The 25,423-nt window shown below is 45.3% G+C and overlaps 1 protein-coding gene across 2 annotated transcripts in view; it reads right to left on the bottom strand.

Moving 5' to 3' along the window:
• The window catches only part of GLRA1 (glycine receptor alpha 1), an 82,617-nt gene that overhangs the window by 2,022 nt on the left and 55,172 nt on the right, over nt 1-25,423 (bottom strand). For both annotated transcript variants that reach the window (XM_007448023.1, XM_007448022.1), the window contains exons 4-8: nt 20,490-20,713; nt 17,434-17,516; nt 16,071-16,208; nt 13,361-13,575; nt 4,548-4,694 (exon numbers count right to left, since the gene is read on the bottom strand). In XM_007448023.1, coding sequence (XP_007448085.1) covers nt 4,548-4,694; nt 13,361-13,575; nt 16,071-16,208; nt 17,434-17,516; nt 20,490-20,713 — 807 coding nt within the window. The remainder of the gene's footprint in view (nt 1-4,547; nt 4,695-13,360; nt 13,576-16,070; nt 16,209-17,433; nt 17,517-20,489; nt 20,714-25,423) is intronic.

Below are 25,423 nucleotides of genomic sequence, written 5' to 3'. Positions count from 1 at the left end.
TTCCCTGAACTAACTCCTACTCAGAGGCCTTCCCTGAGCCCAAGGATAGGCTAGGTGTCCCTGCTGTGTGCTCCATAAGCTCCCTCTACACCCCTCCCTCTTTTTCCTTTTTTGTATTTTAAAGCCCTTATCACATTGTTTTCCTTGATTAATGTTTGTCTCTTCCATTAGACTGTAAACTACATGAAGTCAGAGGCAAAGTCTGTCATGAATATATTTCCTGGGCAGAAGTTCAAAACTCTGCCAATGTTTGTTGACTAAACGCTTACTTGTATATCCTCTCCAATCCCAGCTTCCCCACCTCCCAGCCTTTTTTTAAAATTTAAATGCGGTTGTATTCCTAGTGCCAGGAGGATTATTTTTTTTTTAATTGGAGCATAGTTGCTTTACAATGTTGAGTTAGTCTCTGCTGTACAGCAAAGTGAATCAGCTACACATATACATATATCCCCTCTTTTTTGGATTTCCTTCCCATTCAGGTCACCACAGAGCATAGAGTAGAGTTCCTTGTACTGTACAGTAGGTTCTCATTAGCTATCTATTTGATGCACAGTAGTGTGTATATGTCAATCCCAATCTCCCAATTCATCCCGCTCCCAACCTTCCCCCCCTTGGTATCCATACATTTGCTAGCACCAGGAGGATTTGACACATATGATGAATGCTCAAGAAATCTTTTGCAAATGACTGAATCTGGTCCAACACCCGTGTTGCAGAAGTGAGGGAAAGAAGCTGGGCTCCAGTGCCTGGCAGATCGGTGCTCAACAAATACTTGTCTATGGAGAGGACAACTAGAGGGTTTGTGTCAGAGCTGAAGAGAGGAGCTGGGGGAGGCTGGCCAAGTCACTGGACCCTGTGCCCCCCCCCCCCCGCTGTGGTAGGGTGGGTGGGAGTGGGTGCTTGAAAATGTTTTCTCGCTGGGCTCCAGGTATGCAGGGGGAGGCCCAAGTTAACTGTATAGCTTTGGGAAATGATTCTCTGCCTTCTTCATCTGTTAAGCATGAGAGGGGATGGGATGGAGGTGTGGAGGCCTCATCTGGTGAGAAGATGATCAATTTCACATTGTATCCAGGAGAAAGGAAATTCCCTAGAAATGACTGGACCAAAGCTTGCTATTCCTATTTGAGCCAGCAGATGGCAGGAAATGAATGCCCAACTGCACCTGGGGCTGCGTGGGGCTGGAGCAGGGGAAATCTGATAGTTACTCTAGAGCCCAGGGAGGTTGGTAGTGTGCCTGCCCAGTCAGGCTCACAGAGGTTTCCTAATAATATGACTAATGAGGCTGGCCAGGAAATTGGAGGACCAGATGCTTTCTGCCCAGCAAATGAGGTAACGTGGGAAGATGGAGGGAGATGAGGAGTCTGGCCAAGATCACAGGCTCCGAGAAATTCGGGCATATAAGCGAGTTCCTCTTCACTCCCATCTGGGGCTTAAAACCCCCCTAGGGCTCTGCGGTCCTAGCTTGTACACTGCCAGTGTACAGGCCGCATCCAGAGGGCCTTACTCCGAGGAACCTCTTCTTTATGGTGAGCCCGATTCTGTGTCCTTGTAGTTTCTGACATTTGTGCCAAGTTGAGAGCCCATGGGCACAAGGAAGGTCACGCTAATTCAGATGCACACCAGGGGCCAGGCAGGAGGAGTGCGTGATGAAGTGAGCCTGGGGCTGTGGAATGCATTCCCTACCTACAGGCATTTGCAGTGCGCCTGTACCACGTGGGATGTGAATCCAGCGGGACCAGAGGCTGCAATGTTTTGAGTGAACCTAGAAGTGTGACTTTTGAATGCTGGCACTTTCTTCCAGATTTTTAAGACACTGCTTAAAAACGTAAAGATATTTGCGTGGCATATTTGACCTTCTAGCTACTAGTTTTTGACCTCCGCCTTGGGATAAATCTTAGTTTCTATTTAAGGTCTAATAAATGCAGGACTATTTTTATCTGCTTCAGGATGGAAACACTGATGAACAGATAAGCAGCAGCTGGTGGTATATGGTCAGTGTTTTGAGAATAGCCATGGGTCTTGGAAGGCCGCCTTGCCTTTGCCATCAGTGGCTCCATGAGCCTCGTAACTTGCCCCTCCTCTTTGTTGTCACCTCACAGGAGGAGTGGACCGGATGCTCTCCTGAGAGCGCTTCCAGCACCAGGGTGCTGTGAGAGAATGAGGAAGGAACCGAGCAGAGGAATCTGATCAAATCTGCATGGTGGCCTTATGCACACTTTACCTGGCCAGAGGTAAAACAAAGCTTTTGTTTTCCTCTAGTGTATAAAACTGGTAGGCATTTGGCAAGGGTGAAGGCAGCCTTTGGAAGTACTGTAGGCCCTGCATATTACATATCTGCAAGGAGCTTCATTCACATTTTCGTCTCTGTAAACGCTGCCCCCTGGAGTTGTGCAGGACACAACAGTCTAGTGGACTGGGGCCAGTCAAATATTTTGGACACAGTCTTCCCAAATAACTGTCTCTGCAACAAAGTTTTGAACTTCTTTTAGCAGAGGGAAGTGCAGAAAACGCTAGCCTATGGGGGAGAAAGGGAAAATAAAAAGTAAATCCCAGAGATTGTTGTGTTTGGTCAGTTCCTTGTTTAGACTACGTTAAGAGTCCGAGGCTAGGTATCTGGTGGAAAGTAATGGAAGGACTAAAACTAGGGTCTTTCAAGAAGTCCTGTCTGGCTCGCTGCACCCAAGATGGTTTCCTCTTCCAGCGCAGGTTTTGTCCTGTAACTCCCATGGGCATCTTCTGTCTCGGAACGTCTGCCTGCCGCCTGCGGTTAACTGCTAGAAGTTAATTGAATCAGATTGCTGATGTTTAAGAAACATACTGAGGGAAATCTGTGCCTATGGAATCATTTTAATCCCTGGCACTCGTGTGGCAGGAACAAAACTTAAAGCTACTTTGGCATCTGATTTCGTCTTCACCACAGTCCCCCATTATACCCACTTAGTCCATTTTACAGATGGAGAAGCTGGGCCCCAAAAGAGGCTAGCTGAAAATCACATACCAAAGAGGCAGAGTCCTTTGTCACAGCACCTTGTAACTCGGTAGACAGCTGTTTTCAGTAGGTCAACCTAAAGCAGCTAGGGCCTTGGTGTGTGGCAGGTATGTGGTGTGTGGCCTGACAGGTCAGAGTGTATGAGGCCCTGGTTGTCCTTATCCATTGCTGGGAACACTTCCAGGTAACCTCTCTGACTGGCAGGTCTCCTCTTTTTTCATTAGATTTTTTTTATCCCTTTGTCCATTTGTTCAACAAATGCCTATTTGTTCACTATCAGGCCTTGTGTTATGCACCAGGGATGTAGCACTGAGCAAGAGGAGACAGGGTCTCTGCCCTGAGGGAGCTTATCATTCAGTGGACGATGCACAGTAAACAATCACGTGATTGAATGCATAATTATAACTCAAGATAAATGTTCAGAAGGAAAGAAACCGAGTTCAACTAGAGTATGGTCTTCGCTGGCATAAACAGTGTCTTTGTGCAAATTAGAAGAAAGGCATCCGCCTCTTGGGGTGTATGAATCGAGATCCCTTCCTCTGGCTGATAGAGTCCACGCTGGGGCAGGATTTAGAGAAGAGCACCTCCTTGGCTGGGGGTCCTTGTAGGATACAACCTGCATGACCATACTTAACAGGCTGGCATACGCACCTCAGTACAGGACCTAACCTTGACTTACGATATCAAGGAAAGATGCCTCAGCCGAGAACTGGAAAATGAGTGGGTTCATACCAGGCAAAGTGCACCGGAAGAGCAACCCAGGAGGAGAGAACCAGACGCCTAACGTCCTGTGCATGTGCTTGAGGAACTAAGAAAAAAGCCAGTGTGGATGGTGCTCAGAGAGCAAAGGAGGAAGTGATGTGAAGATGAGGCTGGAGAGAAAAGCAGCTTCTCTGATCTGCAGGAGAAAGGTCTCCTGGGGAAGTGGTTATGGACCAGGATGTGGAGCCAGTTTTCTCCCGCAGGCTGTGTGCTCCCCAGTGGCGCTTGTTGGTTGGGACACACACAACCTCTGAGTTAACAGAGCTTGGTGACTTTTCAGAGGTGGTGTGCCAAGTATTTCTTTATTCCGTTCCTCATAAGGTGAGAGGATCCGCTCTGGGGGAGAATCTTGCTGGATGCCCTTTTCTTGGAAGTAGGAAACAAAGGCCTGGAAACTGGACATTCTACTCTAAGATCTCACCTTTTGTGGTGCAAATCCCTTCTGGAATTAGGCCCATTGAAATAATTGAAATGTTTTCCATCCTGTAGAAGACACCGACAGACACCCCCTCTGCCTGCCATGCTTTGGGTTTGTAGCTAGTTTCTATCTTGACACAGTCAGTGTTTGCTCCCTCAGTTCTGTCTTCAGGTGTAACCTGATAGTTAGTGTTACTATCTGCCTGTAGACCCAATCAGGGCATTGTTTATGGGAGGGGAAGCTGGGACTTCCAGAACTTTGACCCCTATTTTGTGCCTGCTTTACCCACTGAGAAGGATGGTCCAGTAAAACAAGTATCACAAGGCAGGGTTGCCTGGCACTCTTCCCTTTGCCGCCAGCAGTGAGCCAAAGGCCTACCTTGTGATGTCTTCGCTTCCTCCTGAATCGGAGCAGCTCTTTGTGCTGCCGAGACACAAAGTTGACGGCGGCGTACTCGAGCAGGGCTGAAAACACGAAGAGCAGGCACACGGCCATCCAAATGTCAATGGCTTTCACATAGGACACCTGGGGCGGAGGTGGGGGGAAGAGCACAGGGAAGTGAGGAGAGAGCAGAGTGAAGTCTTGAGTACCGAAGAATGTTTTCTGCTCGTTAGGACCCCCTCCTCCATCACTCACTCACTGCTGTCCCCTCTCAGCTGGGATATTAGGGCGGAGGGTGCAGAGGGAAACAGAAGAGAAATGCATCAGAAGACTGGACAGAATATTGGGGAAAAAAGAACATGGTGCCTAGAAGAGCACTAAAGAGAGGGCGACAGTGTGTCTTAGCATTATCGTTCGGTGGAACAGAATGTGGTATTTAGACTAAAGCTCTAAATAGGAAGAGAATTTGTACCTAGGGTTAAAAGTAAGTGGAGGATGTCAGTGCGAATGGCAGAGTAAGATCTTCAAAAACTCTCTCTCCCCATAAAAGCAACTATCAAAAACGGTCAGAACCAATTTTTTTCCAGAACTCTGTTAATTGATCAAAGTCTAACAGCAATCCTGTAAGCATTTATTTAAGAAAATCAGCTGCATCTCAGTAAGAACATCAAGCTTCATGGCATTAAAAAAAACCCAGCTTTTTTGAGATATAATTCACATATCATACACATTTAAAGTGTACAATTCAACGGTTTTATACATTCACAGATATGTGCAATCATCATCACAGTCAATTTTAGAACATCTTCATCACCTCAAAAACAAACCTGCTATCTTTTAACTATCATTTCCTTATTCCCCCAGTTGTCTTCCTCCAGTCCTGGACATTTCATATGAATGGAATCATACAATTTGTGGCCTTTTATGACTGGGTTCTTTCACTTAGCATAATGTTTTCAAGATTCATTCATATGGTAGCATGTGTCAGTATTCTTTTTTTATGGCCAAATAATATTCCATTGTATGGATGTAACACATATTGTTGATCCATTTATCAGTTGATGGACAGTTTGGGCTGTTTCTACCTTTTGGTTATTATGAGTAAAGCTGCTATGAACATTGGTGTGTAAGCTTTTGTGCGGATGTATGTTTTTATTTCCCTTGGGGCTTTGTGGTGTTTTAAGTTGCCCTATTCCCATCCTCTCATCCCCAGCTCTGTGCTAGCTTTGAAATCCAACAGCCTGCAAGCATGGTGAACACGTGTATCCTGACAGCCACTGCATGGGGCAGAACAGAGTAGGAGATTCTTTAAAGCTGCATTCTCAGGGAATTGTTATTTGACCAGTTTTGTGGTTCTCTGAGAGATCCCACTCACAAGGCTGTCTTTATTTGACCTGACTTGGAGCTGGTCCAGTGTGAACAGCTTTTTCCTTGAGGGCATTTGTTGAAAACAATCATCGGCAAGTGTTGAACATTACATCAGCCCCAGGCAGTTGGTAACAGTTGAGGCAAACAATAGGTTGAGCAAAAAGTATAAAAGGAAAATCTGGGGAATGAGCTGTCCATAGAGGGCTTTAGGAAGCTGTGATATATTCCTGGGAATCTATGCACATTCTTAGGCCTGTGTGTATGCTCAGGGAAGACCTGAGAAGGCTCTTAGCACTCAACTCTGAATAAACAGGAAGTAAAGGCTAAGGCAAAGTTGTAAACTGCTTGGCTGAGTGTTGAAAGTATATCCTAACACACACAGAGCCCCTAGGCAAAGGCTGGGAGATTTATAGGGTTCAGGCATTTAAGGAAATCTCTAAATTCTTAGCTAACCACTAAGCTAACTGTAGAGACGTCAGTGGCCCCACACAGCAAAGAATACAGACATTACAGCATTAGTTCTGTAAAGTTACTAAACAAACAAACAACAACAAATCCCGAGGAGGGAGGAGAATCTGATTTCCGGAGATGCCACATTGTATAATGTAAAATGTGTAATTTTCAACAACAAACCTAAGACATACAAAGAAACAAGAAAATATGGCGAATGCAATGAACTGAATGTTTGTGTCCTCCCAAAATTCATATGTTGAAATCCAAATCCCAATGCGATGGTATTTGGCTATGAAGCCATTGGGAACCAATTAGGTCTTGAGAATGGAGCCCTCATGCGTGGGATTAGTGCCTTTATAAAAAGAGTCCAGAGAGCTAGCATACTCTCTTTCTGGCACGTGAGGATACAACAATAAGTCAGCAGTTTGCAACTGGAAGAGGATCCTCACCAGAACCAGACTATGCTGACACTCTGATCTCAGACTTCAAGCCTCCAGAACTGTGAGAAATAAATTTTTGTCATTTATGAGCCACCCAGTCTATGGTACTTTGTTACAGAAGCCTGGATTGACTAAGTCAGGCCCATACATAGGAAAAAAAAGCAGTCAAAAGAAGCTGTGCCTGGGCTTCCCTGGTGGCACAGTGGTTGAGAATCTGCCTGCCAACGTAGGGGACACGGGTTTGAGCCCTGGTCTGGGAGGATCCCACATGCCGTGGAGCAACTAGGCCTGTGAGCCACAACTACTGTGCCTGCACGTCTGGAGACTGTGCTCCGCAACAAGAGAGGCCACGATAGCGAAAGGCCCGTGCACCATGATGAAGAGTGGCCCTCTCTTGCTGCAACTAGAGAAAGCCCTTGCACAGAAACGAAGACCCAACACAGCCAAAAGTAAATAAATAAATTAAAAAAAAAAAAAGCTGTGCCTGAGAAAACCCAGATATTGGACTTAACAGACAAAGACTTTAAATCAGTTACACTTTTAATATGTTCAAACAACTGAAAGAAACCTTGTCTACACAACTAAAGTATGAGAGGGAATTCCCTGGCCGTCCAGTGGTTAGGACTCTGCGTTTCCACTGCAGGGGCCACAGGTTCAATCCCTGGTCAGGGAACTAAGATCCCACAAGCTGGGCAGCCTGGCCAAAAAAAAAAAGTGTGACAACAAAGTCTCACCAAGTAGAGCATGAAATAGAAGTTACAAAAAAGAACCAAACAGAAATTCTGGAGTTTAAAAGTAAAATAACTGAACTGAAAATTTTACTAGAGAGGATAACAGCATATCTGAGTAGACAGAAGAAAGAATTAGTGAATCGGAAGAAGAGTCAATGAACTTGAGGTTATCCTGTTTGAGGAACAGAATGAAGAAAAATGAACAGAGCCTCAGAGACATGCGGGGAACCATCAAGTGCACTAACGTATGTTTGATGGGTACTTCTGAAGAAGAGGAGAGAGAAAGAGGCAGAATATTTGAAGAAATAATGTCAAATATTTCCCCAAATTTGATGAAAAACACTAATGTACACATCTAAGAAACACAATATACTCCAAGCAAGATAAACTCAAAGAGATCCACACCTAGACATACCATAATCAAACTGTCAGAAGCCAAAGAAAAAGAATCTTGAAAGCAGAAAGGGAGAAGCAACTCATCATGTACAAGGTATCCTCAATAAGATTAACAGCTGATTTCTCTTTAGAAACCATGGGGTCTAGAAAGCAGTGGGATGAAATTAAAGATGACCTGAATAAATGGGAAGACATCCTGTGTTCATGGCTTGAAAGACTTAATATTATTAAGATGGCAATACTCCCCAAATTCCTATATAGACTCAATGCATTTTTAACTAAAATTCCTTTTTACTGTTGTTGCAGAAATTGACAAGCTGATCTTAAAATTTATATTCATGTTCATATGGAAATGCAAGTGACCCAGAATAGCCAAAACAATCTTTAAAAAGAACAAAGTTGGAGGACTCACACTCCCCAACTTCACAACTCACTATAAAGCTATGGTAATCAAGATAGTGATACTGACATAAAGATAAATATACTTATCAATGGAATAGAATTGAGAGTCCAGAAATAAATCCATACATCTATGGCCAATTGATTTTTGAGGAGAATATAAATTCAGTGGAGGGAAGGAATAGTCTTTTCAACAAATGGTGCTGGGATAACTGGATATCCACGTGCAAAAGAATGATATCTCTCCATATACCATATACAAAAATAAACAAAAATGGATCGAAACCCTATATTTAGAGCTAAACTATAAAACTCTTAGAAAAAAATGTATGTGTAAATCTTCATGATCTTGGATTAGGTATTAGTTTCTTAAGTAATACCAAAAGCACAAGCAACAACAGAAAATATAAATTAGACTTCATCAAAATTATAAGCTTTTGTGCATAAAGAACATTATCAATTAAGTAAAAAGACAACCCATAGAATGGGAGAAAATATATGCAAATGACATATCTCATAAGGGTTTTAAATCCACAATACACAAAGAACTATTACAACACAACAATAAAAAGGGAAATACCCCAATTAAAAAGTGGGGCAAGAGATTTGAATAGATTCTCCAAAGAAGATACAGAAATGGTCAATAAGCACATGAAAAGATGCTCAACATTATTAGTTATACAGAAAATGCAAATCAAAACTGCAGTGAGATACCACTTCACTTCTATTAAGATATTGATAATCAAAGAGATAGAATAACAAGCGTTAACGAGAATGTGGAGAAATTGGAACTTTGGCAGGATTATAAAATGGTGTAGCCACTCTGGAAAATAGTTTGGCAGTTCCTCAAAAAGTTTAGCATGTAATTACATATGACCCAACAATTCCACTCTTAGGTATATACTTATAAGGGTTGAAAACATATGTCCACACAAAAACTTGTACACAGATGTTCATAGCAGCATTATTTAAAATAGGCAAAAAGTGGCATAACCCAAATGTCCATCAGCTGATGAATAGATAAACAAAATGTGAAATATCCATACAATAGAATATTATTCAGCCATAAAAAGAAATGAAGTAGTGATACATTCTGCAACATAAATGAACCTTGAAAATATTATGCTAAATGAAAGAAGCCAGTCATAAAAGTGCACATATTGTGTGATTCCCTTTAGCTGAAATGTCTAGGATAGGCAAATTCATAGAGGTAGAAAGTGGATTAGTGGTTGCCAGGGGCTGGTGGGAGCGGGGAACAAGGAGTGACTGTTAATGAATATGGGGGTTTCTTTGTGGGGTGATGAAAATGTTCTGGAATTAGTGCTGAGGGTGTACAGCTTTGTGAATATATTAAATGCCACTGAATTTTATGCTTTAAAAAAGCGAAGGGAGAAGAATGTCAGGTTGAGTGTAATAGCAAACGAAGCCCAATATCAAGTCTAGTGTTAACAATGAGTGGAGTAGAATGTTGAGTCTAGTGAGGGGGAATGTGGCATCAACTATTAATAGAGAGTGGAGCAGCATGTTGAGCCTAACATAAGGAACAGGAAGCAGAATATTACTCCTGCTGTTGCAAATGAACAGAGCAGAAAGTGTTGTCAGTTGGTAACAGTAAACAGAATTTGGTTTCAAGCTTTTACAGTAAATGTAGCAGAATGCAAAGTCTAGCGTTAATAGTGCAAAGGGCAGATTGTTGAGTTTTCTTGTGAGGATGAATAGAGGAGAGAGTGGTGTCTAGTGTAGATGGCAAGTGGAGTAGAATGTCATGTCTCACATTAAAAGTTAATGGTAGAGGGACTTTCCTGGTGGCACAGTGGTTAAGAATCCGCCTGCTAATGCAGGGGACACAGGCTCGAGCCCTGGTCCGGAAAGATCCCACATGCCGTGGGGCAACTAAACCTGTGCACCACAACTACTGAGCCTGCGCTCTAGAGCCCACGAGCCACAAGTACTGAGCCCATGTGCCACAACTACTGAAGCCCACACGCCTAGAGCCCATGCTCTGCAACAGAGAAGCCACTGCAATGAGAAGCCGGTGCACCGCAAGGAAGAGTAGACCGCGCTCACCGCAACTAGAGAAACCCCATGTGCAGCAACAAAGACCCAATGCAGCCAAAAAAAAAAGTTAATGGAAGAGTCATGTCATGAAAAACAAAAAACAGTGGGGAGACTGTTCTAGATTAAAAGAGCAAGTGTATGCAGTATGAATGTTTATTGGATCCATGTCCATTGATGACAGTTTTTGGGCAATTGGGAAAATTTAAAGGTTCTATATTAGATGAAATTATGGAATTATTTCTAATTCATTAATACTTATTCAATTAATGTTAATTTTTTAGATGTGATAATATCATTGTGATCATTATTCCTTATTTAGAGGTGAATTGTGATGTCTGTAACCTTCAAATGATGCAGCAAAAGTTGCATCTATCTATCTACTTACCTACCTACCTACCTACCTATAAATAGAGATAAAGTAAATGTGGCAAAATGATAACAATTGGCATCGAGGTGAAGGCTTTTAGGGTGTTCGTTGCATATTCTTTCAACTTTTTCTGTATCAAAACAATGTTAACTGCAGTATTGCATTGGAAATGGTGCAGAATGTTGCACTTAACATGAGGCTGAAGGGAGCAGAGTATGGCATCTGGCATTAACAGTTGAGCAGAGTGTTGTGTCTGGTGATGAGTGAGTAATGGGGAATGTGGCTCCAGCGACTGTAGTGAAGGTAGTGGAACACAGCACCTAGCACTAAAGGAGAGTAAAGCAGAATGAGGCATCAAGCGTTCATCTGACAGAAATCTCTTGAATTCCTATACACTAATGATGAAAAATCTGAAAGAAAAATTAAGGAAACACTCCCATTTCCCATTGCAACAAAAAGAATAAAATACCTAGGAATAAACCTACCTAAGGAGACAAAAGACCTATATGCAAAAAACTGTAAGACACTGATCAAAGAAATTAAAGATGATACAAACAAATGGAGAGATATACCATGTTCTTGGATTGGAAGTATCAACGTTTTGAAAAAGACTCTACTACCCAAAGCAATCTACAGATTCAATGCCATCCCTATCAAACTCTCAATGGCACTTTTCACAGAACTAGAACAAAATGTTTCACAATTTGTATGGAAACACAAAAGACCCCAAATAGCAAAAGCAATCTTGAGAAAGAAAAACGGAGCTGGAGGAATCAGGCTCCCAGACTTCAGACTATACTACAAAACTACAGTAATCAAGACAGTATGGTACTGGCACAAAAACAGAAATATAGATCAGTGGAACAGAGTAGAAAGCCCAGAGATAAATCCATGCACATATGGTCACCTTATCTTTGATAAAGGAGGCAAGAATATACAGTGGAGAAAAGACAGCCTCTTCAATAAGTGGTGCTGGGAAAACTGGACCAGCTACACATGTAAAAGAATGAAATTAGCACACTCCCTAATATCATACACAAAAATAAAGTCAAAATGTATTAAAGACCTAAATGTAAGGCCAGACACTGTAAAACTCTTAGAGGAAAACATAGGCAGAGCACTCCATGACATAAATCACAAGCAAGACCCTTTTTGACCCACCTTCTAGAGAAATGGAAATAAAAACAAAAATAAACAAATGGGACCGAATGAAACTTAAAAGCTTCTGCACAGCAAAGGAAACCATAAACAAGACCAAAAGACAACGCTCAGAATGGGAGAAGATATTTACAAACGAAGCAACTGACAAAGGATTAATCTCCAAAATATACAAGTAGCTCATGTAGCTCAATATCAAAAAGCAAACAACCCAATCCAAAAATGGGCAGAAGACCTAAACAGACATTTCTCCAAAGAAGATATACAGATTGCCAACAAACACATGAAAGGATGCTCAACATCACTAATCATTAGAGAAATGCAAATCAAAACTACAATGAGAAAAAAAAAAAACTACAATGAGGTATCACCTCACACCAGTCAGAATGGCCATCATCAAAAAATCTAGAAACAATAAATGCTGGAGAGGGTGTGGAGAAAAGGGAACCCTCTTGCACTGTTGGTGGGAGTGTCAATTGATACAGCCACTATGGAGAACAGTATGGAGGTTCCTCAAAAAACTAAAAATAGAACTACCATACGATCCAGCAATCCCACTACTGGACATATACCCTTAGAAAACTATAATTCAAAGAGTCATGTACCACAATGTTCATTGCAGCTCCATTTACAATAGCCAGGACATGGACGCAACCTAAGTGTCCATCGACAGATGAATGGATAAAGAAGATGTGGCCCATATATACAATGGAATATTACTCAGCCATAAAAAGAAATGAAATTGAGTTATTTGTAGTCAGGTGGATGGACCTAGAGACCGTCATACAGAGTAAGTCAGGAAGAGAAAAAAAAATACCGTATGCTAACACATATATATGGAATTAAAAAAAAAAAAGGTTCTGAAGAACCTAGGGGCAGGACAGGAATAAAGACGCAAACATAGAGAATGGACTTGAGGACACGGGGAGGGGGAAGGGTAAGCTGGTATGAAGTGAGAGAGTGGCATGGACATATATACACTACCAAATGTAAAATAGATAGCTAGTGGGAAGCAGCCACAAAGCACAGGGAGATCAGCTCGGTGCTTTGTGTCCACCTAGAGGGGTGGGATAGGGAGGGTGGGAGGGAGATGCAAGATGGAGGGGATATGGGTATATCTGTACACATATAGCTGATTCACTTTGTTGTACAGCAGAAACTAGCACAACATTGTAAAGCAATTATACTCCAATAAAGATATTTTTAAAACTTTTTTAAAAAGGAGGAGATATGGGGATGTATGTATATGTGTAGCTGATTCACTTTGTTATAAAGCAGAGACTAACACACCATTGTAAAGCAATTATACTCCAATAAAGATGTTAAAAAAAAAGAAATAGTGGCTAATTCCTTGTGCTTGCCTTATCTCAGGCAGGGAAGGGAGATGTGTGTCCTCCTTATCTGTCCTGGTGTTCTGTGCTCTTGGGCAGTAGGACTTACCTTGGGCAGGGATGCTCGGGAGCCTGAGCTCTGGGTGGTCATGGTGAGCACGGTGGTGATGCCCAGGCCCACACGGGCTGGGGCAGCATCCATGTTGATCCAGAAGGAAATCCATGAGAGGATGACAATGAGCAGGCTGGGAATGTACATCTGGATCAGGTAGTAGCCCATCTGTCGCTCCAGGTGGAACCGGGCCTCGATGCAGGTGAATTTGCCTGCAAGAATTTATAGTGGGAAGGCCAGGTAGCCTTGCACAGGAACAAGGCTTTGAGGTCATAGCAACCTCGACTGGAGTCCTGGTTCAGCCTCACACTAGCTGTGTCCTTAGGTGAGTGTTTGAATCTTTCTGTGTCTCAGTTTCCTCATCTTTGGTAAATTGGGGATAATGATAATGATGATAATAGTAATAATAATAATAATACCAACGTCATATGGTTACTCATGGTTACTGTGATGGTAAAATGAGACGATGCCTATAAAGAACTTAGCACAGTCCTCACAAACCATTAATGCTGAGAATGTCATTTGCCATCATCCCCATCAACACTATTTTGTTGCTAAGAGTGGGCCCAAGTGGATCATTCTCTATCCTTCTGCCAGTTTTCTTCCCAAAAAGTGACTCATTTCTGTTACTTCCTCTTGTAGAACCTTTCTTTCCTTCCATCTCTCCCCATACAAGAAAGTCCCCCTTACCTACAGGGAGAAGTTCAAACTCTAGTCTGCCCTTCACGGTCGAGCTCTAGCCTGTTTCAACCCCATTTCCCTTGTTTCTTTACTCTACTCATGACCCCCTACACTCCACCCCTTGCCTTGAGCATCCTCTGTATTTTCTCACTTCTGAGTTTTTGAGCCTAATAATCCCTCTGCCCCGAATGCCCTTCTTCCGCCCCACAACCAGCCAAAGAAATCCTCCCTCTCCTTTATGGCAATTTAACTGTGAAGTCTCCCCTAGGCAGAGTGCTCTTTTTTTCCTGTGTCCCTTCAGCTCTCTTCACGTGATCATCAGAGCCTTTAAGGCATAGTACACTGAGTTAGTAGGCAAATTGATCTCACTCTCTCTCTCTCTGTGTCCTCTGCACCAGACTGCGGACAGCTCGTCTCCTCACAATCTGTGAATCCCTGGAACTGGGCTGGGCCATCCCATGGTGGCGTCTTAGCTCCAGTCCACTGACGCACAGTTACCAGGGGATTTTCTACAGCTCCCTGGACAGCGCCTTCCATGTGGACAGGGCCTTGCCAGTCTTCTCTCCTTGAATCCACAGAGCCAGCCCAGAACTCAGCTCTCACTTAAATGTGAATAGTGAAGGGCAACTGAGATGATGAATGAGAAAACGCTGTGTAAACAGTAAGGGGCTGTGTGTGGTATGTGAGAGTCTGTTGTGATTATTTGATTCATGGGGACTCACTGCTAATGAGAGTACAGTTGGCCCTCTGTATCTGTGGGCCCTGCATCCTTCAGTGAGGAGGGCCAACTATAGTCTTGAGCATCCCTGGATTTCGGTAATTTGGCAGGTCCTGGAACCAGTTCCCCTTGGATACTGTCTCTGAGTCTCAGCTTGCCCAGGGATGAAGAGAGTATTTTTGAAGGTTCTAAGATATCTCCGAGGTCACTGGAAAGAGACAGCTGTCCTAAACAGACCAGCACCCAGGCTGCCTGCTTTTTCTCTGGGCCTTCTACTTGCATCAGAACCCACAGTGGTTTCTCTGAACCCCTCTCCTTCACCTCCTCTTCTCCTGGGCCCCTGTCCCAGCCTGTCATGTGTCTCCACTCCACTCGGCTGTGTTCAGACAGCAGTCCCCGGCCCAGCTCCCCAGCGTGGCATACTGACTGACTGCCTTTTGTCCACAGTGTTCCACGAGCTCCTTCCCAGCCTGAAACAGGGCAGGCAAAGCCAGTCTTGATCCGGCCCCACTTCATCCCTGTGTTCAACCTTCCAACAAATGCTGGGCTAGGCATGGGAGATAGGGAGCTGAGCTAAAAAGTGGGGCTCCCTCCTCATAGCTCACAGTCCAGGGGACCCTTTCCAACTTCACTGTTTACTAATCCTCAGTGCCAGCTCCCAGCTCCCCACTGAGGTCTAATGTGAACATTCTCTGTGCTTTTGCCCTCTCAGAAATGCCAGTCCCGGGACTTCCCCAGCGGTCTGGTGGTTAAGAGTTCACCTTCCAATGCAGAGAGTGCAGGTTCGATCCCTGCTCAGGGAGCTAAAATCCCACATGCCTCACGGCCAAAAATAAAAGAAAGAAAAACAAAACCAGAGCATAAAACAGAAGCAATACTGTAACAAATTCAGTAAAGACTTTAAAATGGTCCACATCAAAAAAAAATCTTAAAAAAAAAATAGAAATGCCAGTCCCTCTGTGATAGACACGGCTAGATGTCCTCCCACTGTCAGCTCTCCCTTCTGCCTTAGGGACAGGGTCCGTCCTGAGCTGGACATACTGCTACCTGGAAAAGAGACTGTATCTCCCAGCTCCCCTTGTCATGAGATGTGGCCCAAGCTCAAGTGACTTGTCCCAGGACTCACAGGAAGAAAGCGTGGGAGCCACTTTTTGGTTTCAAGGGGCATTCTCTTAACCACTAGGTAATAAATACGGAGGTAGATCCACCACGGGTACCTCGGAAGATCCGTTGGATCAGCGACTGAATGAATGTTTGCAGTGACCTCTGGCCCTGGCTGGGTTGAGGTCTCAGGGCCCTCGCACGTACCTGTGTTGTAATGCTTGGTGCAGTACCTCAAGTCTTTCTCCTCCTTCAGGATAAACTGGGGCAGAGTCAGTCCATCTGCCACCTGCACAGCCCCCTTTTCCTGCCACTCAAAGATGAGGTCATTCATGGTGTATCCAACTGGGATGGGATGAGAAGGAGGAGAGGTCACCACCCGGAAGCTCTTATTTGAAGCATGTCAGGGGTACTGCAGGAAGGGCGTCTAGCGTGAAGCATGTTAGAAGCAGAGAGGCGTCAGACACTCAGTGGAACTCATGAGACTATGTCGCTGCTGCGGTTTTTTTCCTCCCCACACAGGAGGTTAAAGCTGGTTTCGTTGTTGACATCTACCCCACAGCCCTTCCACCTCTCTTAGCCACCCCGCCAGCCTCCCACCTTAGCTTGTCCTCTTGCCCTCACCCCTCAGTCCCATGGTCAGATTCAGCTGACCTCCGCTCTTTTTGCCTGTGCACCATCCTTGCAAGCCCCCTCTTGTGCCCCCAGCAGCTTTTCCTCTGGGGAATAACTGTATGGTATGCTATCCTGGCGGGGCTATCAGTTGGGGGCCAAGGTGTGAGATGCTGACTCAACTAGGCCAATCAGACTCTCTGCCCCAGGACTTTGACTGCTGAGTAAAGTGACAAAGGGTTCGGAGTTGGCTGGTGCAGACTCTCCCCAGAGGTGGTGCTCCGAGGGGATGGTCTGTTAGTTCCTGTTGCCTAAATGCTCTGGCCTGGTTCTTGTACTTTAGCTTTTCCTTCAAGTCCATGTGGAACCCCTATGTCCTTCCACTTAATTCCATTCTTTACATGAGTCAGATCGGTTTCTGTGTTTGCAGTCAAAGAAGTGAGCTCCCCCACCTGTTAAAATCTTGGTTCACCTGTGATCTCTTCCATAAAGCCTTCTCCATACCCTGTCTCCTTCCCAGTCAGAAGGAAGTGCACTTTCTGCCTGAGGCCACAGCATTTTGTACGTCTAACCACACACTTACCACTTGCTGCCTGCCTTAGAATTACTTGTGCGGAAGACCTCTCCCTTGCTGGAGTGAGCATCCCTGTGAGTTCAAGGACCATGACTTATTCAAGCTATTGCTCCTCCATTCCTGGTGAGCATGTTCACAGGGGACATGGAACAGTGCCTCTTTGGAGAATGCTGCTGGCTCCAGAGCTGAACTTCAGTCAGACAATGTCAGGGAACTTATATTTCTAATGCGTTTTCTAAGAGCAAAGCTCCTCATCTGGTATTTTGGACTATTACAGTAATCTCCTGGGGTCCAGTGGTTAGGAGCATCTGTGTGGGAATTTATGCTGGTCCCATGGGGATAGGAGAGTCTGGTTCTTTTAGAGGCCTCATGCAAGGGACTCACAGCTTTCCAGTTGCATAATGCACGTCTGGACGTCCATGGGGAAATTCTTCAAGTCCATGGGGCAGGCCAGTGTCAGGGTGATTCTGGGAAGAGAAAGGAGTTGTATGATGCTGGATCCACAAACCAGAGAAGCTGTGCCTCTGTTCCAGTTACTACTGGAAAATCAGTTATCTAGGAAAGGCCAAGGAAGCTAGGGAACCAGTATTTATTGAAATAATATATGTATATTTCCACATCAGAGAGATAAAGTAGGTTGCCTAAAGTCACACAAGTCAGTGGAACTTCTGGGCTTCTTTGGCGTCTGTCTGGCTTCTAGAAACTTGCCTTTAGCAAGTTGCCTGAAGGCCTGTAGGCCATGGGCTACCTCCATCCCTTCTCTCCTGTAGAGCCCTCAGGTAGGGCAGAGCCTGAATTTTAAATTGAGCACCACCAGGCCTCAAGCATCCCCAGGTGCACCTGTACGTAGCAGGTGCGCAGGTGGTTCTTGGGTTCTCCCTTCACACACTGGGCTCATCAAAAGTGATTTCCAAGAGGCTCCCTGCATGCTGGGTGTCCAACACAGCTGACTCGTGTCTGCGGGCTCCTGCTGGGGTCAGTTGGGGAGTGGTGGTTGCTGCAGGCCTCTGGGCTAGCTGTTTATTTTGGGTTGTTCAGCCCTGGCAGAGACTGCAGCCTCAGAACCAGAGGGAGTCCCCTTAACAGAATCCGAAGTCTGCAGCTCAGCTGCGATGCAAGGCTTCAGCTTGAAAGGCTTTGCCAGCATCTGAGCCCCTGCTGCAGGGAACAGAGAAGAAAGGCTCGTGGAGGCCAGAGAGACTTAGATCATCAGGCCAACTCCTGCACTGGACAGGTGAGAAAACTGGGATGCAGAGAAGGCTAGGTGGGGAGGCATGTCAGGTCACACAGCCAGCTGATGGCTCAGCCAGGGTTCAAAACCAGGTCTCCTGGCTTTTGGATTTTGAGCTCGTATGTTTGCTGGTGGGCTTTCTAGCACTGCTGTCCTGAAAAGCCAACCTCAGTAACCGAAGACCCCTAACTGGTGGTCTTGTGGGGCTTAGCTGCTGGCACCTCGGCCCCATGTGGTGAGGCCCAAGGCCTGGCGCGAACTTCCCCCTCCAGCTCTCACCCACGGCTGTGGATGCGGGCCCTTTAAGCACAAGGCAGAGGCAGGGAGGGAAAGGGCAGGGAGAGGGAGGGGAAGAAGAGGGGAAAGAGGGAGCGGGAGAAGGAGGGGGAAGGGAAGGGAAAGTGCACGCAGTTGAATTTCTGAAGATAAAAGCTCCAAAGTGGGGCAGCCGTCACATTGGGTGAATTTCCTGAAGTTGAATGACCTTGGAACATCACTTTCTGCTGATTTGTCTTTCTGTCATGCTGCACTGGGGCTTAGCTTCCTGGAGATATGAAACTGAGCCTGGCTGCAGCAGAATCCAAGCCAGCCAGGCCTTGGTGGCCATCCTGAGCCCGACACCCTTCCAGTCTGGATGCGCACTGGGTGGGGCGGGCAATGGGTGAGCAAGGCCGTGTTGGCCTCGGATTCCTCCCAGGCTGCCCTTCCATGGTGCCTCCTTTACCTCCTGAGGTCCCCGAGTCCCCTCTCCCACCCAGACTGCTCTCAGGGGAGACTCTGAATCCAGTCACATTTGGGGATTAGGATCTGTGCGGCCTCTCCAATGGGCTTGGACACTTAAAGCTCATCTCCTAATGGAAATAAAAAGATATATTCCCCTGAGGGACAGGAGGGGCAGGAGAGTCATTTAGGACCAGTGTCCCCCCCACCCCCTTTTTTTTAACTTTTTATTTTATATTGGCGTATAGCCGATGAACAATGTTGTGATAGTTTCAGGTGCACAGCAAAGCGACTCAGCCATACATATACATGTATCCATTCTCCCCCAAACTCCCCTTCCATCCAGGCTGCCACATAACATTGAGCAGAGTTCCCTGTGCTACACAGTAGTAGTAGGACCAGTGTCCCTTTAAGCTCTTTGAAATAAAAACATATTCATCACTCATCAAATATTTGAGTGCCTATTGAATGCTCTGCACTGTTCTTCTAGGCTCTGAGTGGGCATTAAGTGCACACGAACAGATTAGAACCTAGGTTCTGCTACTTTGTAGTTGTGGGAACTCTGGCAAGTTGCTTAAACTTTCAGATCCTCACTTGTCTAATCTGCAAAGTGGGCATAATAAAGCCTACTTCATAGGGTTGTTAGGAGGATTATAAATAATACATATAAAGTTTGAGCCTAGTAGGTAAATTCCCAGTGAATGGTATGTAGTAAGGATATAACATGGACATTGGTCCTTCTCTCCAAGCCTTGGTGGAGGAGACTGAGAATTAGGTGGGTTGGGAGGGGCGCAGAGTGTGGCAGGAAGCTCTGAAAGTTTGCCCGTAACCAGTGTATGCAGGATATCCCCCAACTGGGGAAGGGAGTCCCAGCAGACTCAGTGCAAGGAGTAGAGGATAGAAAGGCTTTCTAGAAGGGAAGGAGCAGCCCTGGCTTATACCTGTGAGCAGCACCGTCCACCTGGCAGGCCATTTATGTTGAAGTTGCTGTGATTTTTCAGACTTTGTGCCTTTGCTCGGCTATTTTTTTAAAATTATGATAAAAACGTTTAACATGAGATCCACCCTCTTAATAAGTGTTTAAATGTACAGTAGAGTATTGTTAACTATAGAGTATTGTTGTACAGCAGCTCTCTGGAATTTATTCATCTCGAGTAACCGGATGTTCCTGGGGTCAGCATTGTCTTTGAATATTCTTTCCCCATCTTGTTAGATTGAAATTCTGGGTAAGCTTGGGGGCCTGACTTTAACCTTCCCTCTCTAGGATGCTTCCTTGGTCCCCCTGGTTATAATGAACTACTCGCTTCTAGGAGTTCCCGTGGTATTTCATTCTTGCTTGCTGAGTGTAAAGCTGCAGAGCTAGCTCTGCCTATTCTGTAAAGGTGTTCAGTTGCCAGGGCCTGCTCACCTCTGTTTGGCCCTCCTCTTAGCGTCTGCCCCCACAGGGTATGTTCTGAGGATGGAGGAGCTGAGCCTGTACAGAACTCACCGGATGCTGTAGAGGACATTCCCATTCCGGGAGATCCTCAGCAGTTTGTTGTCCGTGGTGATCTCGTGGAAGTGGGCCCCCTTCTCATTGGCAAAGAACAAGTCAGGTTTCCAGATGGAGTCCAACATGGATGGGTCCAGGTCCAGAGAGTCATCCGGGTATTCGTTGTAGGCCAGCCGGGGGTCGTTCCACTGCTGCCGTAGGAAGATGTTGACCCTATAGTCCTACAGCCAGGAGATAAGGAGGTGGACTCAGAGTTAGGCCCTGGGATGTCACATCTTGGAGGGCCCAGGTGCTTTCGGTCAGCGCTTCCCAAAGCCCCTTCTGGAGGATGCTATCAGAGTGTGGTTATCTTACATGGGGATGAGATGTAAAGTCTGTGCATCAGGCAAAAATCAGGGCAGTCTTAATTATCCCTGAAAATTCTCTAGATGCCCTGTTGAGTATATTCAACTCTGAACTGAGATTAATTAAGTTCTTTAATTAATTCTGAAAAATTTAAAAAATGAAGTTCTTTTCTTCTGAAAAATTTAAAAAATGAAGTTCATACTGATGTAATAAACACCTGTTTTTCATCCTGTTAACATTTTGTTGTTTGCTTCAGTTTTTATTACATAAGAGAAATAATACATCACAGATAAAGCTGAAGTCCCCCTTTTATTATCAACCCCATCAGTGCAGTAATTCTTATGCCCACTAAGGTTTGAGAATCACTATTCTAGACAGATTGAAGGAACAAAAGAAAAGACTAAAAGCTGATGCCTGAGCATTCACACTATTTTGCCCAATTCCCAAGCAGTGAAGGAAAGTTGGGTGGAAGGATTTTATAGTGTTCTGCTGGTCTTAGGGTTCACACCACTCTGTTTTAATACCGGCCTTCTGTTACCTTCTATAACGTGTTGGTTTCTTTGTTTGGGGAGGACTAATAGATGCCACATCTTACTGGAACCCAGCACTAAGTTAAATGCTCTTTGATGGGACAAAAAAAGTCACGATCAAACCAAGTAGGGAAATGTTTGATTAAACCAAATGTATCAGATTTCTTTATGGCAGAACTTCTCAGAGAGGAGTTGTGTGCATCTCCAAGAGGGGAATAGACTATGCAACATTTCCTTGATTTATTTTGGCCATAGAACTCTTTTATTTTGTACATGAGGCTCATCTTCTACAGAATGTGGGTTCGAAATTGCTGTCCTAGTCAAAACTACCCGCTTCCCCACCTTTTTTTTTTTTTTCCAGATGAGGAAACTGAAATCTAGTGAGAGTTGAGACTGGCTGTGTCTCTCTGAAAAGGTAGAGCAGAGTTGATTTTGAAGCCCAGGTGCCTTGACTCCTAGCTGAGGATTTGTTCATTGGGTCTTAGAGGGTCTTAAAGAATCCATTTAGTTCCCATTAACAACCTGAGAAGCAATTTGTGGTAGGTCTCCACAGTGGGAAACTGGGTAATGAAGTTAAGAAATATTTCCATTAAGAAAAGTTTTAAATTTTGTTAGAGAGACATTGTAAACTTGGGGCCCGTGAATATTCCATTGCAAGTAGAATTTGGGGTGTATTTGTGTTTTCCTATGAAGAAGGGTATAGCTCTCTCTGTTGGATTCCCAAGAGGGTTTATAGTTCCCTAGAAGATTAATAACCTCAGTTGAAGTCCAACTTTAAATGTTCTCCTTCAGGGAATAATCTCTGGTCAGAAGCACCTGCTGCTGCTTTTTCTCTGAAGGTGCAGGATAAAGGAGGTTATGCTATATTTTCTTTTGGGGTGCTACCCCTAAATCCTGATCACCCTCGATCTGTCATCAGCAGATCCAGCCTTGAACTTAACCCCCCCCCCCCCCCCCCCCCCCGCCACTTCCTCCCACATTCTGTTTGCCTACAGGAATATCAGTAGCTTCCTAAAATGTTCCAAGACGTCTTATGGGACTGTTCTATAATTTAGTTGAAGCCTCTCCCTCCAGCCCCATAGAAAATGACATTTGGTCTCATAATCAGGAATAAAGACACGGACGTAGAGAATGGACTTGAGGACACGGGGAGGGGGAAGGGTAAGCTGGGACGAAGTGAGAGAGTGGCATGGACATATATACACTACCAAATGTAAAATAGATAGCTAGTGGGAAGCAGCCGCATAGCACAGGGAGATCAGCTCGGTGCCTTGTGACCACCTAGAGGGGTGGGATAGGGAGGGTGGGAGGGAGACGCAAGAGGGAGGAGGTATGGGAACATAGGTATATGTATAGCTGATTCACTTTGTTATAAAGCAGAAACAAACACAGCGTTGTAAAGCAATTATACTCCAATAAAGATGTTAAAAAAATTTTTCCTATCTTATAAGTCCTGCGGTGGAGGGAAAACTTCAGGCCAGACTGGAGGTTGATTCTTTGTTTTTCCTGTTGATTGTAATAGCTCCCAACCTGGCCCCATCCCATCAGGGATTAGAAACAGCCTCTGTTTGTCCTGTGCATTTTACATGAAGTGCATGTGTGTGTGTGTGTGTGTGTGTGTGGAGAGAGAGAGAGAGAGAGAGAGGGAGGGAGGGAGGGAGGGAGAGATGAGGCACTGGGAGTCATGTCAGAGTAAACAGACTATGAATGGTTGGACAGAAAAAGTCTTCAGTCCCCAAACCCCAGCTGCACTTCTGATGTTCTTGCCAGCAACATGTCAAGCCAGTTTATGTGGCTGGAAGGAAGAAAAGAAAGTGGCATTTCTTAAAATGGCCTGTAAGGCACCAGGCACTGTTCTAGATACTGTCACATACATTTAATCCTTACAAAACCCCTGCAAGCTAGACATTCAAATTCTCCTAGTGAGGTTCAGGAAACCAAGGTTTGGAAAGGTTGAGCTAGTAAGCAGCAGAGCTGCAATCTGAATCCACATCAGCCCAACCTTCTAGTGAGCAGTTGTTGATTACGTCCCCTGGCTATGGATGGCCGGTTCTGTGCTGGGGAGCCTCTTCTCTCACCCCCACTGCCTGCTCAGTTTAAGCCTTATCTCCTGTAGGAGGCTTGATGGCCCCAGGATTCCCTGACTTCTTCCTTTTCTGATGTCCTAGCAAAACAGAATGGCCAGAAACGTTGAATTTAGCACTAGCTCACTGTGTGTGTCTTATCTCCTCAACCTGAAGGGCACCAGTTTGAGAGGATAAACCTTACCTTCTCTTTCTCTTGCACCATCCTACCTACTCACCCAGTCGGTGTACCTGGAGCTACCCACCACCCAGGAGGGGGAGGGGGAGGCAGAGCCGGAGAAAGTTGGGGTAGGAAGAGCTTTCCCCATTTTTAATTTATTGTTTATTTTTTTGATGTACGCGGGCCTCTCACTGCTGTGGCCTCTCCCGTTGCAGAGCACAGGCTCCGGACGTGCAGACTCAGCAGCCATGGCTCACAGGCCCAGCCGCTCCGCGGCATGTGGGATCTTCCCGGACCGGGGCACGAACCCGTGTCCCCTGTATTGGCAGGCGGACTCTCAACCACTGTGCCACCAGGGAAGCCCGAGCTTTTCCCATTTTATAGCTGGAGAGACTGCGGGTCAGAGAGAGGAGGCATTGTCCAAGGTCACATAGCAATTCAGAAGAGACCTGGGATTAAAATCTGGATTTACTTCTCCGGGCCCCACTGTTAGAAGGAGGAGTTAGGCTAGATGGTCTCTAAGAACCCTTCCAAATCTAATAGGTGATTGTTATTAGTTTTATGTTTTCCAGCGACATTTAATGGAGCATCTAAGTGCCAGGCACTGTTCTCGGCACTGGAGAACAAGCTGAGAACAAGAAAGCCATGTTTATGCTGTCACAGAGCCTACGGTGTAGCGCTTACACCACACGGAGATTGGGCTCTGCTGGGGATTAGGTTCAGGGCACTGGGGAGATACAGAAGTTAAGGTGAGACCAAATATGGCAGAGCCAAAAAGGAAAAACATTTTGGGCAGTTGGAACTGCACCTGTGAAGGCCTAGAGACAAAGCAAGAGCACGGTGCTTTGGACAGAACAGCAAGTAGATGAGTGAGGGCAGGAGGGGGAGGAAGCATGCAGCGCCCAGGAGGCTGTCCTGGGGAATGCGGACTCCATCCTGGGACTAATGTGGAGTCTTTGAAGAATTTTAAGTAGGGAAGGACATTATTACAGTTGCATTTTATTACTGATATTTAAAAATACTTTATTTTTCTTATCACAGAAGTAATGCTTGTTGATTATAAAACAATAGAAACATACGTCACCTAAATGGAGAAAAACAAAATGAAAACCATAGGGTCTCGCTTTGAAGCGATTCATGAGAAGTGAGGGTAAGAGCTGTGGAGACTGTGTCTGGTGTCCTCAGGCGACTTGTCCCCTCCTCCCAGTGCCCCCTTCTCCCCTCAGCGCCCGCCCCCCAGACGAGCTGCTGCATCGATTTTCTCCTCCCCGGTTGGTAAACAGCCGCAGGAAATGCCGTTTGGAAGGGACCAATGTAACCGTTGTAATAGGCTGAAAGCTAAATGCCGTTTTGCTTACTTGGCTCTACAGTCACTCTGGTCAGTGTTCGACCTGCTGGGGGTCCACGTTCAGGTCCAGAGGCTGGAAGAACAGCACTGGAGTTCTCCAGCTGAGAACCTCAGGTCCCACCTCTGGTAGTTGGCTTCCAGGCCTTGACCCTCAAGGTGGCCCATCTTCTAAGTCCGAGGGGGAGGGACTGGCAGAGCTCTGGCTCAGCAGGCTCTAGCACCCACTTCTCTAGTCTTGCATCTGAGATTCCCTGATGGCTTGATTTCTGGAAACTGGGCAGCTTCCACGCTTGCGAGACCAAGGTAGAGTATTAACTCATTCATTGGTTCGTCCTATCATTCAACAAACATGGATGGAAGGCTTCCTGTGTGCACCCACTCCCACCCCATCCCTGCCCCCGTTATGTCGAATTTCAGACTCTAACCTCTCCCAGCAAACTCCTCTAAACTCAGTAATGTGGTGA

Source organism: Lipotes vexillifer, unplaced genomic scaffold, assembly GCF_000442215.2.
Source record: "Lipotes vexillifer unplaced genomic scaffold, Lipotes_vexillifer_v1.1 scaffold121, whole genome shotgun sequence".
Taxonomy (NCBI): domain Eukaryota; kingdom Metazoa; phylum Chordata; class Mammalia; order Artiodactyla; family Lipotidae; genus Lipotes; species Lipotes vexillifer.
The sequence above is the reverse complement of the archived record's forward strand: the minus strand, read 5'-3'. Positions and strand labels throughout refer to the sequence as shown.